General features: G+C 32.1%; 1 protein-coding gene across 14 annotated transcripts in view; it reads left to right on the forward strand.

Moving 5' to 3' along the window:
* The window catches only part of LOC309623713 (uncharacterized protein), a 244,439-nt gene that overhangs the window by 175,998 nt on the left and 53,685 nt on the right, over nucleotides 1-14,756 (forward strand). For 13 of the 14 annotated variants that reach the window (XM_082380816.1, XM_082380817.1, XM_082380814.1 and 10 more), the window contains one exon: nucleotides 4,791-4,848. The exons of the other annotated variant lie outside the window; for it this stretch is intronic. In XM_082380816.1, coding sequence (XP_082236942.1) covers nucleotides 4,791-4,848 — 58 coding nt within the window. The remainder of the gene's footprint in view (nucleotides 1-4,790; nucleotides 4,849-14,756) is intronic. 14 annotated transcript variants of the gene reach the window in all.

Consider the following 14,756-nt stretch of genomic DNA (forward strand, 5'->3'; position numbering starts at 1 on the left):
CACTTTTGGTCTCTTGTCATTTTGGTAATAGCCATCCCAACAGGTGTGAAATAATATCTCGTTGTGCTTTGGATTTGCATTTCCCTAATGATTAGTGACGCTGAGCACCTTTACATGTACATGTTGTTCCCTTAACCACTCTTCTTATTTTTCACTCTTGCTAACAGATTTTGTTCTCCCAAATAAATTGTTAACGCAAAAGGCCTCTGCCTCAGATTTGCTTTGTAGAGAATTCAAGTTATCATAATCTCCAATATTAGAGCAAGAATTTTGAGGCATTAAAACTTAGAAGAGTATTCTATGAAATTGTACTGGAGTCATTACAATAAGATACTGTCTTGGGTGTCTAGTCCCTAACAAGACCACTTCCTGAAGTTAATCTTTCCATTCAGATGCACGAAATTGATTAATTTAAACTTGAGATTGTACCACTAAGAGTTTGTAGCAGCATTTAATAAAGCCTATTAAATCGTATAAATTATGTCTCTAAGTATTGTCACTTGGACACAAACCAAATTAATAAGGGATAATTTAACATCTATAAATTTGCAAGATGAACAGTTATATTAAAAAGAGTTAACATTACAATATTTTAATTCAGAAACTATTCTACAGTGAAAAGGACTTCTGAAAATTCCTACATATTTTCAAGTTAAAGCAATGGTTCTCTAGATCAAAATAAGAAATATCATGTTCTAAACATGTTAAGCTAAAACATTTTTAAACTGTGACGAATTTAACTCAGTAGAAATACTTAAACATGTCATGTATAACTTCAATTTTCATTTGAACTAATTATTAAGATTATGGAAAAGTGAGATTGGCAGTTGCTAAAAAAATCTCCTTTCTCTGTCTCAATATTTGAAGTATGATGCTTTGCTGGCTTGGCATGTTTATTGGATGCACTTAGAGTATATCTTATTATTCTTTGGCTGCCCTATGAACTTTGATGGAAAAACAGATCACTCCGCCACTGCAGTTAAATCAATCTTAAAAGATCTTTATCTGCTGACTACAGTTTGATGGAGCTATAAACAAGGTTTTTGCTTAATATACACCTATTAAAACTTCATATTTGGAAAAATGATCTTTAGTTGAGAGTATCATATAACAAACATACTGGAAGAATTTAAATTTTTATTCATTACGTTTAATTTAATTAAATTTTGTCTCAATACAATAACATTAACAAGTACTTTTCCCCGTCAGGATGGAGTATTTCCAGTCAGTCAGAGATATTAGGTGTTGGTTTTCCCTAAAACACATGTAGGCATTTAAGAGCAGTATTTTACAAGTTTATTGTCAATTACTAATACTGCCAACAAAATTGCATATTGAAGACACCTTGTATACACGAGCCTCGATTTAAAAAATGCTCACTGTTATTGAATGTTGATGTTATCTAAGTTTCAGCTCTTAGGCTACTGGCCTACTTTTCCAGTTGATTTCATAAACTTTAATGATTTGAGATAACATCTTTAAAATGATGTATCCTTAATGTATTAATTATTTATTATATATAAATATATATTATATTGAAGTTTTAGGTGATAGAACATCATGGCAAGATTGTTATTAGATCTTTAAAAAGCAAGAAAATATTATTTTTGAAGTTCGGTATATAAGTGATAAAATTTGAAGATCAAATAACATACTATGCAATTTGCATTGTAATATAAATTCAGTTTAAAGGGTGTGTGTGTTTATATGTGTGCAACTGCTGTGCAGTATCTTTAACTATGCTAATGGAAAAGCTTTCCAAGTGTTAAAGTTAACCATTGGCATGAATTGCATCAGATATGTCATCTAGTCTACTGATCTATAGTTAATGATTTTGATTGGGTAAGATTTAATTTAAAATATCCAACCATCCTGTAAATATATATTATTCTCTGGTTCCTTTTTATTTGATTTCCCAGAAACTTCATGCAGAATGTCGACTTTAATTTTATTTGTATTTATTAGGCTAGATCAGTTTTAAAGCATGCAGTTAATTGCCTGCTTATTTCACGGCTGTACTTTTTAAACAACTGATTTCTTGAGTTGCACGTGACTAACATGTTTACCTTCAGAAGTGTCTTTTTTTCCTGTAATACTGGGTGTGATTGTTTTGCTTAACTTTATAACAACCCCATATCATGTTTTTGAGTTCTATTTTTCAAAATATTTTGAGCCCTTTAAAAATGTAATGTGGGCATTTCAGAATATGGTATGCTGATCCAACTTTGATAGAAGTGATATATTTTTATTCTAAAGTCTGTCCAAATGATGTATTCCATAAGCAATGGAGAAGATGAGTCAGCATAAATGCAACAATCAATTGAAAGTATTCAGTTTCGTTAGCTTTACGATCTTATTAAAACCAAGGTCATTAACAGAATCTTTAATATTTGTTCAGATACTAAAATGTTATAATGGCTTCTTAGAATCTTCAAGACACGTACTTAGGTTATACAAACTGCCATCCAAATTAGATTTGCAAGGTTCAGCAAAATACAGGTTGCCCAGTATTAAACAACAAATAATTATTTTGTACTATAAGTATGTCTTATGTGATACTTTACATATATTTATATTAAAAAGTTATTTGTTGTTTATCTGAAATTCAAGTTTAACTGGGCATCCTGTATTTTATTTGGCAAACTTAATCTAAAAAATGATGTTGAATAATTTGAAACTTTCAATTTTTTATACTAGTTTCCTTTTCCTCTAAAATGTTAGGTGGTATACTGTATTTAAGAATATATCTATATTTAGTTAATTCTACCTATCTATATTTATATTTATATCTGTATCCATCTAGCTCTATCTACCTATTTATCTATCTATCTATTCTACAGATTTTGACAAGTGTAGAGTGATATGTATCCATAATTCCAGTATCAGAAAAAACAGTTTTACCACCCGAAACATCCCCAGTGCACCACCTATTCATGCCTCCTTCCCTTACCCAAGAATGCCTAGCGACCACTGATCTTTTGACTGTCTCTTCCAGAAAGTTGTGTAGTTAGAATCATACAGAATGTAGTCTTGTAGTCTTTTCAGATTGATTTCTTTCACTTTGCAACATACATTTTTTATGGTTTGAGTGCTCCTGTTTTTTTCTTTGGTTTTTATTTTGTCTTTTTTTTTTTTTTTTTTTGTACTGAGTACTGTTTCATCGTATGAATTACCCATAATCAGGTTATCCATTCATTGATTGAAAGAAATTTTGATTGCTCCCAGGTTTGGGATATTGTGAAGAAATCTGCTCTAAATATTTGTGTGCAGGTTTTTGTGTAAACCTAAATTTTAAAGTCATCTGAGTAATGACTTTATACTAAGGAGCCCAATTGTTAGAGAGTATATTAAGAATATGTTTAGTTTTGTAAGAAATTGCCAGCTGTCTTCCAAAGTACCTGTGCCATTTTGTGATCGGCTTATTTTTTAAGTCTGATTGAAAATATTTTCTTGACATGGATTGAACTGAAAAGTAATAAATAGGAAGAAGAGATGGTCAAAAATAACCAAGCCACTAGCCCATATGGCAACATTTTAAGTTAATCTTCACCAGTCCCAGCATTTTGACAGACGTTTACCATTCACTAGCTGTCACCATGGATAAGATTATTTAACTTTTCAGAATCTCTGTTTCCTCACCTGGAAAGCAGTAACTTTAAAACCTACCAAATTTCTGGGGTGAAGTACTTTGACCAGGGCCACACTTACCTCCTCTTGCTCCCTACCCCCAACACCAAATAGAGAACCTTGAATAACAAAGCATTCTCTCCTCCAATGTAGCTTGAAAAAGGACACAAGGTCATTTATTTTACAGTATTATCACTATTTTACAGTAAAGTTTATCCACAACGATTTGATTAAAAAATATGTATACTGTACTTATGTCTTTATAACTTTTAAACTACATATTTAAGCCTTTGGCTCTTAAGATGGTATGTCCTACACCGGTGTAATATATTATCAGTGCCTAATTTACCATTATTTACATGAGTAGAACATGACTGAATAACAGTCATCTTTTTTCCCACTCTTCTCGGAGTTTTCAGTATATGAAAAATAAAATTTAATTAACTATGAAATACTATATCATTCACAACCAAAATTAAGTGTGAACTTTGTGTTGGACTCATTTATTTTCCTTTCTCAACCTAAACCAGGAATATTAAATATGAGCATAAACTCAGAAAATAAGTCATTTCCCTGCCGTTGGTCCTGGCGTCCCTTAGCCTTGTATATGGCATTTTCTTGGTTTTCCTGCTGTTTCATAGGCTGCCTTTACCATGAGCACTTTTGTCCCCGTATGTTGGATCAACTTGCTTTTTGTCCCTCTTTTATTGACAATTAACTGGGAATTCTTAATTCAGATGTGACCCCTGCCTCCATAACAGGACATAAGTTATAAATAAAGGGAAAACTACTTAAGGATTCAAATATTGATGCCCTTTGTAAAGCAGTCCTCATTCACAACCCCCATTTGGAGAAGTAGGATTGGACACTACAAAGAGCAAATGTAGACACTGAGAATTCCTACATGACCAAATCTGTAAAGCACATCTGTATCAAGTTAACGCTAATAGCTTTTTCTTTTTCTTCGCTGTACATGAGAAACTTTCTACACCCTGCCATCTAGCTTTCCCCATGCTCTGCAGATTATTTGGACTGTATATTGTATAATGAAGCAAACCAGGAAATAATACACCCAAGTAAATTTTTTGCTATTCCCTGGAATCCATGGAATATACTAGAGTAATCTCTGGTTGCCCATTATTTCTCTCTCTTTATGGCTCCAGATTTTATAAAAGACCTGCAGAATCTTCAGAGGAGGAGGAGAATTCAGAAGAATCCAGGGTAACTTTTTATTGTTTTCTTTGTAGAAGTTGATATACCTGTTACTGTATTCCTTATTTTTCCATTTCTCCACAGAAGTTCATGCAATCAAGATTATCTATCTATTTATCATCTATCTATCTATCTACCTATCTATCTAGATATCTAGACATATATATATATATTTCAAAAGGAAGGAACTTGATCAAAGGCAAACTGCTTGATTTGTATAATTACCCAAGGAAAAGTTTTCAGGACTTTCAAATGTTAACTGTTTTTCTGCCCCATCTATAAAGCTCAAATTAGTTATGAATGACTTATACATTATGTTTTGAACACCTAAAAGATGCTTTTAAGATATTTATATTGCCATATTCTTAATTTAATGCTTTGAATGACTATATCCAATTCTGCACCTATACCCTCTGGTAATCTGGTATTGATTGCTTTTTAACCTTTATGGAATCCATTTTCTAACAAATAAAAACATTTTTAGATCTGAGAGCTGATTGTGTGTGTGTGTGTGTGTGTGTGTGTGTGTGTGTGACCAGAACATCTTTCTAGGATCTCTGGGCTCTTCAGAGATTTAGGGAGTGGGGCTGGAATAAATTGCATTTGGCTTGCCTTTTATTACTACAGATTATTTGATGTTGCTGATTGTAGGTCGTCATTTTTCTTAGATGATATATTCCCTGATGACAACAACTGTGTGTTCACTTATATTATCTCATGTGGAGAAAGTATATGAGATATTAGTTACTTCATTGAATGGAGCTCACTAAAGATGTCTAAACTCTGACTCAAGGGGTAGAGATTAATAGTTTGACATTGTTAATTAGGTAATTAATTAGTGAAGCCCATAAACAAAATGCATAATGAGAGTTACTTCACATATTATATTTGTTAAGCAAAACTTCTTTAAAATATCAGCCAAAATTACTTTTAATTTCCTTTTCTGGTGGTAAGAGACATGATGAACTTAATTGAATTTTTTCAATTTGTTTCCAGAGATAAGAAAACTCTAACCAAAGAGTGTAATGTAAGTGGACCAGAAGCCCCCTGGGCTTAATAGGTATAAATGCCTATAGTCATCTCCTGAAAATGAAGGGATTTTGAAGAAAATAATTTATATGCTTGGGAATGTATGAAATTTTACCTTCAGCATTTATTGCTTGATTATCCCTTGAATATAAACCTCACATTCAAATCTCCAGAAAGGAAAACATACCCAGGCATCAGAAACTTGAAAATATCACTGCCAAACTAAAATTTGGAAATACAAGGCAAGCAAATCCATCTCATCTGCTGTTTCCATTTCTGTCTTTCATCATTTGTTCTTCACAGACTTATAAACAGGTTGTTAAAACATACCCATACTTGTTACACGTCTGTTGAAAAATCAAGGAAGGGCTTGTTTTCATTAATAATAAAAATGAAATAAAACATCTAAGCTACAGGTACTTACATGCCTTCAATCTATTTATATTTAACATAATTCAAAACCACCTGCTTATTGGATAACCGTGAGTTTTTATTTTTATAAATATGTTCTTTTCTCTTTGTAGAAAAATGTGTTAGATAATCTCTGAGGCCCTTATTTCAAAGTATAAAAGTGGCCTTAAATTATCAAACTTAACTAATTAATCTCTACAATTTAATCATCTATTGCTGGCCCTTCAGGTCAACTTGAAAGAAATGCATTGTTTTTAAAAGAAGAAGATTTCTTTAAAATATGTCTGTTGCTATTAACATGATCTAGTTAAAATATTAAATCTCCATATATTAGAGTATTACAAAATGCAGAAGGTATGTTAGATATTTCACAATTAACCTGCACCAAATCCCAAACCATATCATTTACTTTCTTCTTTCCCTGATATTGCTATTTGTTTCTCTGTACTAAAAGCCTATATGTTAGGGGTGTTAAAGAAATCATTGATTTTTTTTTTGAGGGCAGATCTGTCTGTTATTTTTGTTTTGTTTCTAAATGTTTGTAGATATACATTTATATACTATTGAGAAAGTTTACTATCTGGAAAAGTTAGTAAATTGTAAATAGAAAGTAGTTACTAGTAACAGTATATTTTCACTCTATCATTGTAGCTGAAACAATCTTTGATCATTTCCTATTATGTCCTATACCATAATAGCATACTTTGTGTTACATATTGGTTAACTGGCAGTTAAGATTAAACTGAGATTTGGGACTTTATTTTTTCATGGAAAAAATAAAACCTTAGCAAAGTAAACTTGACAGAACAGGTAGTATGCTGGAGTCAATGTTTACTCAAAGCAGACACTATTTTATTTTCTAATAAAAATATAGGAAAGTATACTGACATTGATTAGATGCAGATTAGGAAAATAGACAAATGCTATTAAAAGTTCCTATTGTTTTAACTTATTTTAAAGTTAAATTTATTAGAAACTTATTATAAAGTTACAGGCTTTGTTAAGAAAGTACTGTATTTGATTAAATGTGTAGACACTTTTAAGTGTAATAAGGTTTTTCCATTTCCATGTGTAATTTCCAGACCAGAACAGTGGACCAATACAAGTTAGTAGATAAAATCTGGGCTGCTTGGGTGAATTTGAATTTTAATTAAATATTACACTTTTTAAGTATAAGTATATCCCAAATATTGCTTGTGACATGGTAACAATAGATAATTGTTCATGATTTGGTGAACATCTGTGTAAATATTTGGGATGTACTTCTATTTTAAAATTACATGTCCAACATTCACATTTAACTGGGCATCTAGGATCATTATTTGTTAAATCCTGAAACTCAAAGCACATGAAAATAAGGTGCATGTGTATGTAAGAAGACAATAACAGGAATACAAGTGTATCAAAATCAAAATCTCTCTCTATTCAGTTCTTAATTTATATTGATCCTGTGGCTGAAAGTGGTAGCTGGGATTTTTCAAGACTTGAAGAATAGAAACAGGAAAAACTGTTATCTCAAAGCTGTAATCAATTTTCTTTCTCCTAAGAGAAGAAAAGTGATTTTATATCTGAGGTAGTTTCCTTTTTTTCTTCCTTCCAATCTGTGTAAATCACACTGTCTATCCAAAACTCAATCACTTACTCATTGGTCTTGAGGAAATTGCAGGAATTACCATTATTCTGAGTGTTGATGTTAAATTACAGTTTAAGTATTCTGGTCATTTAAATTGGTATATTCATTAATATTCAGAGCAAAAACTACTCAATAGGATAAATGTAGGGACATTTTAATGTAAAATACCTCTCACAATTCCTAAACAATGGGCTCTGGGTAGGAGGGACGTTCTTTTCCCCGGGCTTCATATTTCTGTGTAGATGGAGGTTCTCTAGAGAATCACTTCTGGTTTCAAGCCCCATTATCCTTCCTGGTGGTTGATTTGGGGAGAAGAGAATTAGTATGCATAATTTAGTATACATCTTCTCCCATTTCTTTGGAGATCTCTTACCTGCAGAGAGAATGTTTTCTGGCCTGCTTGTGGTGATGTGTGACCTTAAGGGCAAAGGCCCTAGCCTCTGGGTAAAAATGATTTACCCTTATATCAATTTCATCAGTAAAAATAGCCACTTATTCCTCTATTAGTCAGACTCCTATGTTTGTGTCCCAGGCGGCTTAAAGAAGTGTTTTTACTGAGTCCTTTAAAAATTCAAGAGATCTCAATAGTTTATTTATTTCCCTTGTATGCATATTACGGCCAATGACATGACAATTTAAGTAAATTTTGATATGTCTGTGATGGGTTAATTTGTAGTTATTAAAACTATATTATGAAAAAGTTTTAAAATACTTTTAAGTGGAAAAGTAAGTTGAAAAATGTTACTATAAATTTTTAGTCAACAAAATTGATTGAAGTGATAAATAAAGTAAAGGTTAAATGTATATGCGAGGTCAACAGGAAGATAGAGAAAACCCAGATGGTAAAAGGCAGACGTTCTGAAAGCAAGGCTGGTGAGCAAGAGCTGAGCCCACATGGCTCATGGTGAAATCTTACAGCTACACCCACCACATCTGGATAATTTTGAGGAGACTATGTCAAATCCTTGCTGGTTTGAGTGCTACGACTGAGCTACCTGAATTCAGTATTAAAGAGCTTCCGATAAAGACACAAGGAAAGCAGCAAGGAAGCTACATGTGACTTGACTGTGTTCCACTTCAGGCTTGTTCCCTGGGTCAAGGCCTTTGCGCTTTCTGTGCCCTTTGATTGGGCACCTTACCTCGCATATCTCTTGCCTTAGCAAGAAGAGTAGGTCTTTCCTAAAACATTATATTTTCAGTGTAGTGTCTTAGCCACCCTACTTAAATTTGGAGCCCCCAATGCCATAATAGACACTTCTTATCTCCTTTCCCTGAATTATTTTTCCACTTATTTTTTATTATGATCAGGCATATTCTATTTTTTCATTGCCCATGTCATTTCTTGTCTGTTTTCTACACTGGAACACAAGTTCATAGGAGCAAAGATTTTTGATTTGGTTGACTGCACATAAGAGCAGTGCCCGACCCAGAGGAGGTATTCAGTGACCATTGATATTGTGGTTAATTCTGTAATCAAGCAAATCACTGAAACCACAGAACAATAAGGTGAGGCAATATACAGAATGAGTATGTGTAAAATACATTTAAACGTCTTTGAAAAGAGATAAAAAGAATCTGCAAAAGTCAATATTTTGATAAATAGCCTCTGAGTTTTTATTTCTAGAATAGCAATGTAACTAAAGACAAAATGGATGTAAAATAGTGATAGGGATGATAATTCATTAAAATAAAGAACAGAGAATACAACAATCATAAACCTGTATATATACCTAGTAACATAGTATATATACATTTATGTTTATAAAACATAAATCAGAACCTTGTATAATTGCTTAAAAATATTCATATTCATAGAAAATTTTAATCTGGGTAGAATTGGATAGGAAATAATAAATTTAAAATACACTAAAATAGGTAAAGACATTTTAAAAAACATATTCATAAGCTTGATTGAATAAATATTTAAATAAACTGTTCACCCAAAAAAGAGAAAATATTCTATTTAAAAACATTTCTTATATTTATGAAACTTTATACAAAAATTCTTATTTAATTCCCAAAATAAATGTTATATAAAATATTCTGTATAAATCCAATACATTGAATTATTAATAAATTTTTGAATCAATAATTGTGAACAATGCAGAAATTAATTAGAAATATAAAAACTGAAAAACCATAAGCTAAAACTCAAATTATTTACAAAACTTCCAAAACCATAAATTAATGTAAGCACTATCTATTAAAATTAGTAGTATAGTTAATGAAAAATTTAGATAAAAATATATGGCATTAAACCTTCATGTTAGGAAACAGCAAAGAGTAAAATTTTTAAATCTCAGAGTTTAAAACAATAATTTTGTAAATAAAATGTTAACGAGATAATCATTAACTTGGTTTGGGTTTATCATTACCATGTTCCTTTTATGTTTACTTTTTAAGTATAACATTGGCATGATTTCAAACTTTATATATATATATATATATATATGTATATATATATATATATATATATTCTATCCTTTTGTGACTTTCTCTTTTTTGTCAACAATATATTTTCTTTAAGATTTATTTATGTTGATTTAGGGGAATTTAGCTTATTCATCTTATCTACCCTATAATCTTCTAGTTCAAGCATGAACCTCTATTTATTTATCCATTCAATTTGTTGAGGAGCATTTGGGTTGTTTTTAATTTGAGGAGAAGAAAATATGTACTACATTAACATTCTGGCTCTAGTAATTCATAGTTCTTGATCTTTTTCTCATTGCATGTATTTTCTTTCAGTTTGTGAAAAATCAGTGAACTGCGCTCTGTGACATGAATATTTTTCTTACTGTGTGTCAGTCCTCAGTGAAAAGTTGAAAAAAATAAGTGGGTAAAGGACTATTCTATGAATTGTACTTAGGTAACAGGTTATCCATATAGAAATAAAGTACCGTATTTATTTCCCTCTTATAATATTCAATTCTAGGTAGATTATCCTCATAAATGTTAAAATTTTTTACAGTTTAAAATTATCCTCATAAAAAGTGAAAAAAACTAAACATTTTAGAAGAGGCATAAGAGAATATCTTTATAGTAGAAAAGCATTTCTTAGTAATAAACATTTTAATCTATAACACAAATGTTGATATATAATTATATTAAATATAAAACTCTATACAATGAAAGACATCAGAAGTAAATCATGAATCCAACTCAAATTATGGAAGAAAATTTTTAAAAATCATTATTACTTTTATCAGAAAAATAAAGATTTGTTCAAATCAATAAGCAAAACAAAGAATCCTTTCTTAGGCAAAAAAAGCAAAGTAATATATGAATAGCCACAACAACAGAGACCAAAATGGCCAATGAAGTATGAAGTTTAATTTAAAACAAAAATATGTCATTTTTGAATGATTAAAGACCTAATAATTAAATTTCAGCATTATAAGCATTGCTGAGAATATTGTGAAATATGGGTTCTACTTCATTACTCATGGATAGGTGACTTGTCACAAACTATTTGTAGAGTAATTTGGTAGTTTAGGTAAAGTGGAAGGTAAGCACAATTTAAAAACCAAATCCATTTATAGGAATATGCCCCAGGAGAAGAACTAATAATAATAATAATAATAATATCCAAATTTTAACATTGATCTCTCATATATCTTAGTATAGCATTGTGTTCCATTTTGTCATTGTTACTGGCCTTTCTTCATCAATGCCACACCCACTTAATTATTTCCCTTTAATACCTGGGAGGACAAATTCTGACCCCTCACTTTGTTCATCAAGTAAGCCTTTATTATTCTTGGACATATGAATTTCCAAATACATATTGGAAATAAGTTATACAAATCAAGACAAAACAAGGAAGCACAAATTTATAATTTAGTCTATTTATGTATAAAGTATTTTAGATTTTCTACATGCACATTCATACTTCGGGGTAATGGTGTTTTTATTTCTTTGGTTCCAAGTCCTTGCAGATTTTATTTTATTTCTTTGCATTATTGTGTTGGCTAGAATCTCCAGTATACTTTTTTTTTTACATAACTTTTTCCAAACTCAGTTGGTTTCCCCATTTTTTTTTTTCCCAAGGGAATGTGGTATTTTATTCACTGTTTTACCTGATATTTCATTCCTCTTTTTTTTTAAACATCTTTATTGGAGTATGATTTCTTTACAATGATGTGTTAGTTTCTGCTTTATAACAAAGTGAATCAGCTATACGTATACATATATCCCAATATCTCCTCTCTCTTGTGTCTCCCTCCAACACTCCCTATCCCACCCCTCTAGGTGGTCACAAAGCACCGAGCTGACCTCCCTGTGCTATGTGGCTGCTTCCCACTAGCTATCTATTTTACAACTGGTAGTGTTTATATGTCCATGCTACTCTCTCATTTCGTCCCAGCTTATGCTTTCCCCTCCCTGTGTCCTCAAGTCCATTCTCTACGTCTGTGAATTTATTCCCGTCCTGCCCCTAGGTTCTTCAGCACCATTTTTTTTTTTTAGATTCCATATATATGTGGAATAGCATACGGTATTTGTTTTTCTCTGGCAGACTTATTTCACTCTGTATGACAGAGTGTTCCTTTTGCATTTGTTGTAAAGCAGGTTTGTTGGTGCTGGATTCTCTTAGCTTTTGCTTGTCTGTAAAGGTTTTAATTTCTCTGTCAAATCTGAATGAGATCCTTGCTGGGTACAGTAATCTTGGCTGTAGGTTTTTCCCTTTCATCACTTTAAGTATGTCCTGCCACACCCTTCTGGCTTGCAGAGTTTCTGCTGAAAGATCAGCTTTTAACCTTATGGTGATTCACTTGTATGTTATTTGTTGATTTTCCTTGCTGCTTTTAATGTATATTTTTTTGTATTTAATTTCTGGTAGTTTGATTAATATGTGTCTTGGCATGTTTCTCCTTGGATTTATCCTGTATGGGACTCTCTGCGCTTCTTGGACATGATTAACTATTTCCTTTCCCACACTAGGGAAGTTTTCAACTATAATCACTTCAAATATTCTCTCAGTCCCTTTTATTTTTTTCTCTTCTTCTTCTGGACCCCTATAATTCGAATGTTCCTTTGTTTAATGTTGTCTCAGAGGTCTCTGAGACTGTCCTCAATTCTTTTCATTCGTTTTTCTTTATTCTGCTCTGCAGTAGTTATTTCCACTATTTTATCTTCCAGGTCACTTATCCATTCTTCTGCCTCAGTTATTCTGCTACTTATTCCTTCTGGAGAATTTTTAATTTCATTTATTGTGTTGTTCATCATTATTTGTTTGCTCTAGTTCTTCTAGGTCCTTGTTAAACGTTTTTTTATTTTCTCCATTCTGTTTCCAAGATTTTGGATCCTCTTTACTATCATTACTCTGAATTCTTTTTCAGGTAGACTGCCTGTTTCCTCTTCATTTGTTTGGTCTTCGTCTGCTGTGTGTTTCTCTGCCTTCTCATTTTGCTTAACTTACCGTGTTTGGGGTCTCCTTTTCGCAGGCTGCAGGTTCATAGTTCCCATTGTTTTTTGTGTCTTCCCCCAGTTGCTAACATTGGTTCAGTTGCTTGTGAAGGCTTTCTGGTCGCGGGGACTAGTGCCTGTGTTCTCGTGGATGAGGCTGGATCTTGCCTTTCTGGTGGGCAGGACCACGTCTGGTGTTGTGTTTTGGGGTGTCTGTGAGCTTATTATGATTTTAGGCATCCTTTCTGCTAATGGGTTGGGTTGTGTTCCTGTCTTGCTAGTTGTTTGGCATAGGGTGTCCAGCACTTTAGCTTGCTGGTTGTTGAGTGGAGCTGGGTCTTATCATTGAGATGGAGATCTCTGGGAGAGCTTTTGCAGTTTGATATTACATGGAACTGGGAGGTCTCTGGTGGAGCAATTTCCTGAACTCGGCTCTGCCACCTCAGTGGCACAGGCCTGACACCTGGCCAGAGTGCCAAGACCCTGGAAGCCCAAGTCTACAGTTGCTCCTAAAGTCCATCACCTCAATTTTGGGATGATTCGTTGTCTATTCCAGTATTCTACAGATGCAGGGTACATCAAGGTGATTGTGGAGATTTAATCCACTGCTCCTGAGGCTGCTGGGAGAAATTTCCCTTTCTCTTCTTTTCTCCAGTACACTTTTTTCCATAATTGCTACTAGAGAACATTCATATCTCACTCATGATATTAGAGGTTTTCAAAATTATGCATTAAATATGCTGTGTGCTGTCAGTTATTTTTTATATATTTTTATCAGTTTAAGAAAAATTACCCTTGGTTTGCTGAGACTTTGGGGTTTTGTTTTTTTGTCCTCATTAATGGGTTTAATTGCTCCAAAAATTTATTAAGTTGTTGTAATTATATTCTTTTGTATTTTTCACTGTGATAAATAACATTAGTTTTACATGTTTTAACATCCAAGCATTTCTGAAATAAATCTACTGCAAACATGATGTAATGTCATTTTGTATATCTTTTAATTCCACAGGCCATTATTCTGACTGCAATTTTTCTATTTATGTTCACTGGAGAGATTGGCCTGTAGTTATTATTCCTTGCGATATCTTTGTTAAATTTTAATTTCAAGGCTCACAAAAATAATCAGAAAAAGTTTTTTTTTTTAATTTTCTGGAACAGTTTTTGTAAGTTTGGGTTATTTCTTCCTTAACAGTTCAGAAGACTTTACCTTGGGATGCTCTCTAGGCATAAAGAGTCTGTATAAGTATGTTTTCAATTAAAGATTCAATTTCTTTAATAAATAAAGAGTTTTACAGATGTTTTATTTTCCTTCTAATAGTAAGTTATATTTAAGTAGCAATCCATCCATTTCATCTAAATGCTCGAATTTACTTGCATAAATATTTTCTAACATATTAAAAAAATTTTTAATCTGTAGGGTCTGTGATGATGTCTTTAA

The sequence above is a fragment of the Balaenoptera borealis genome, assembly GCF_965194805.1.
Source record: "Balaenoptera borealis genome assembly, chromosome: 2".
Taxonomy (NCBI): Eukaryota; Metazoa; Chordata; class Mammalia; order Artiodactyla; family Balaenopteridae; genus Balaenoptera; species Balaenoptera borealis.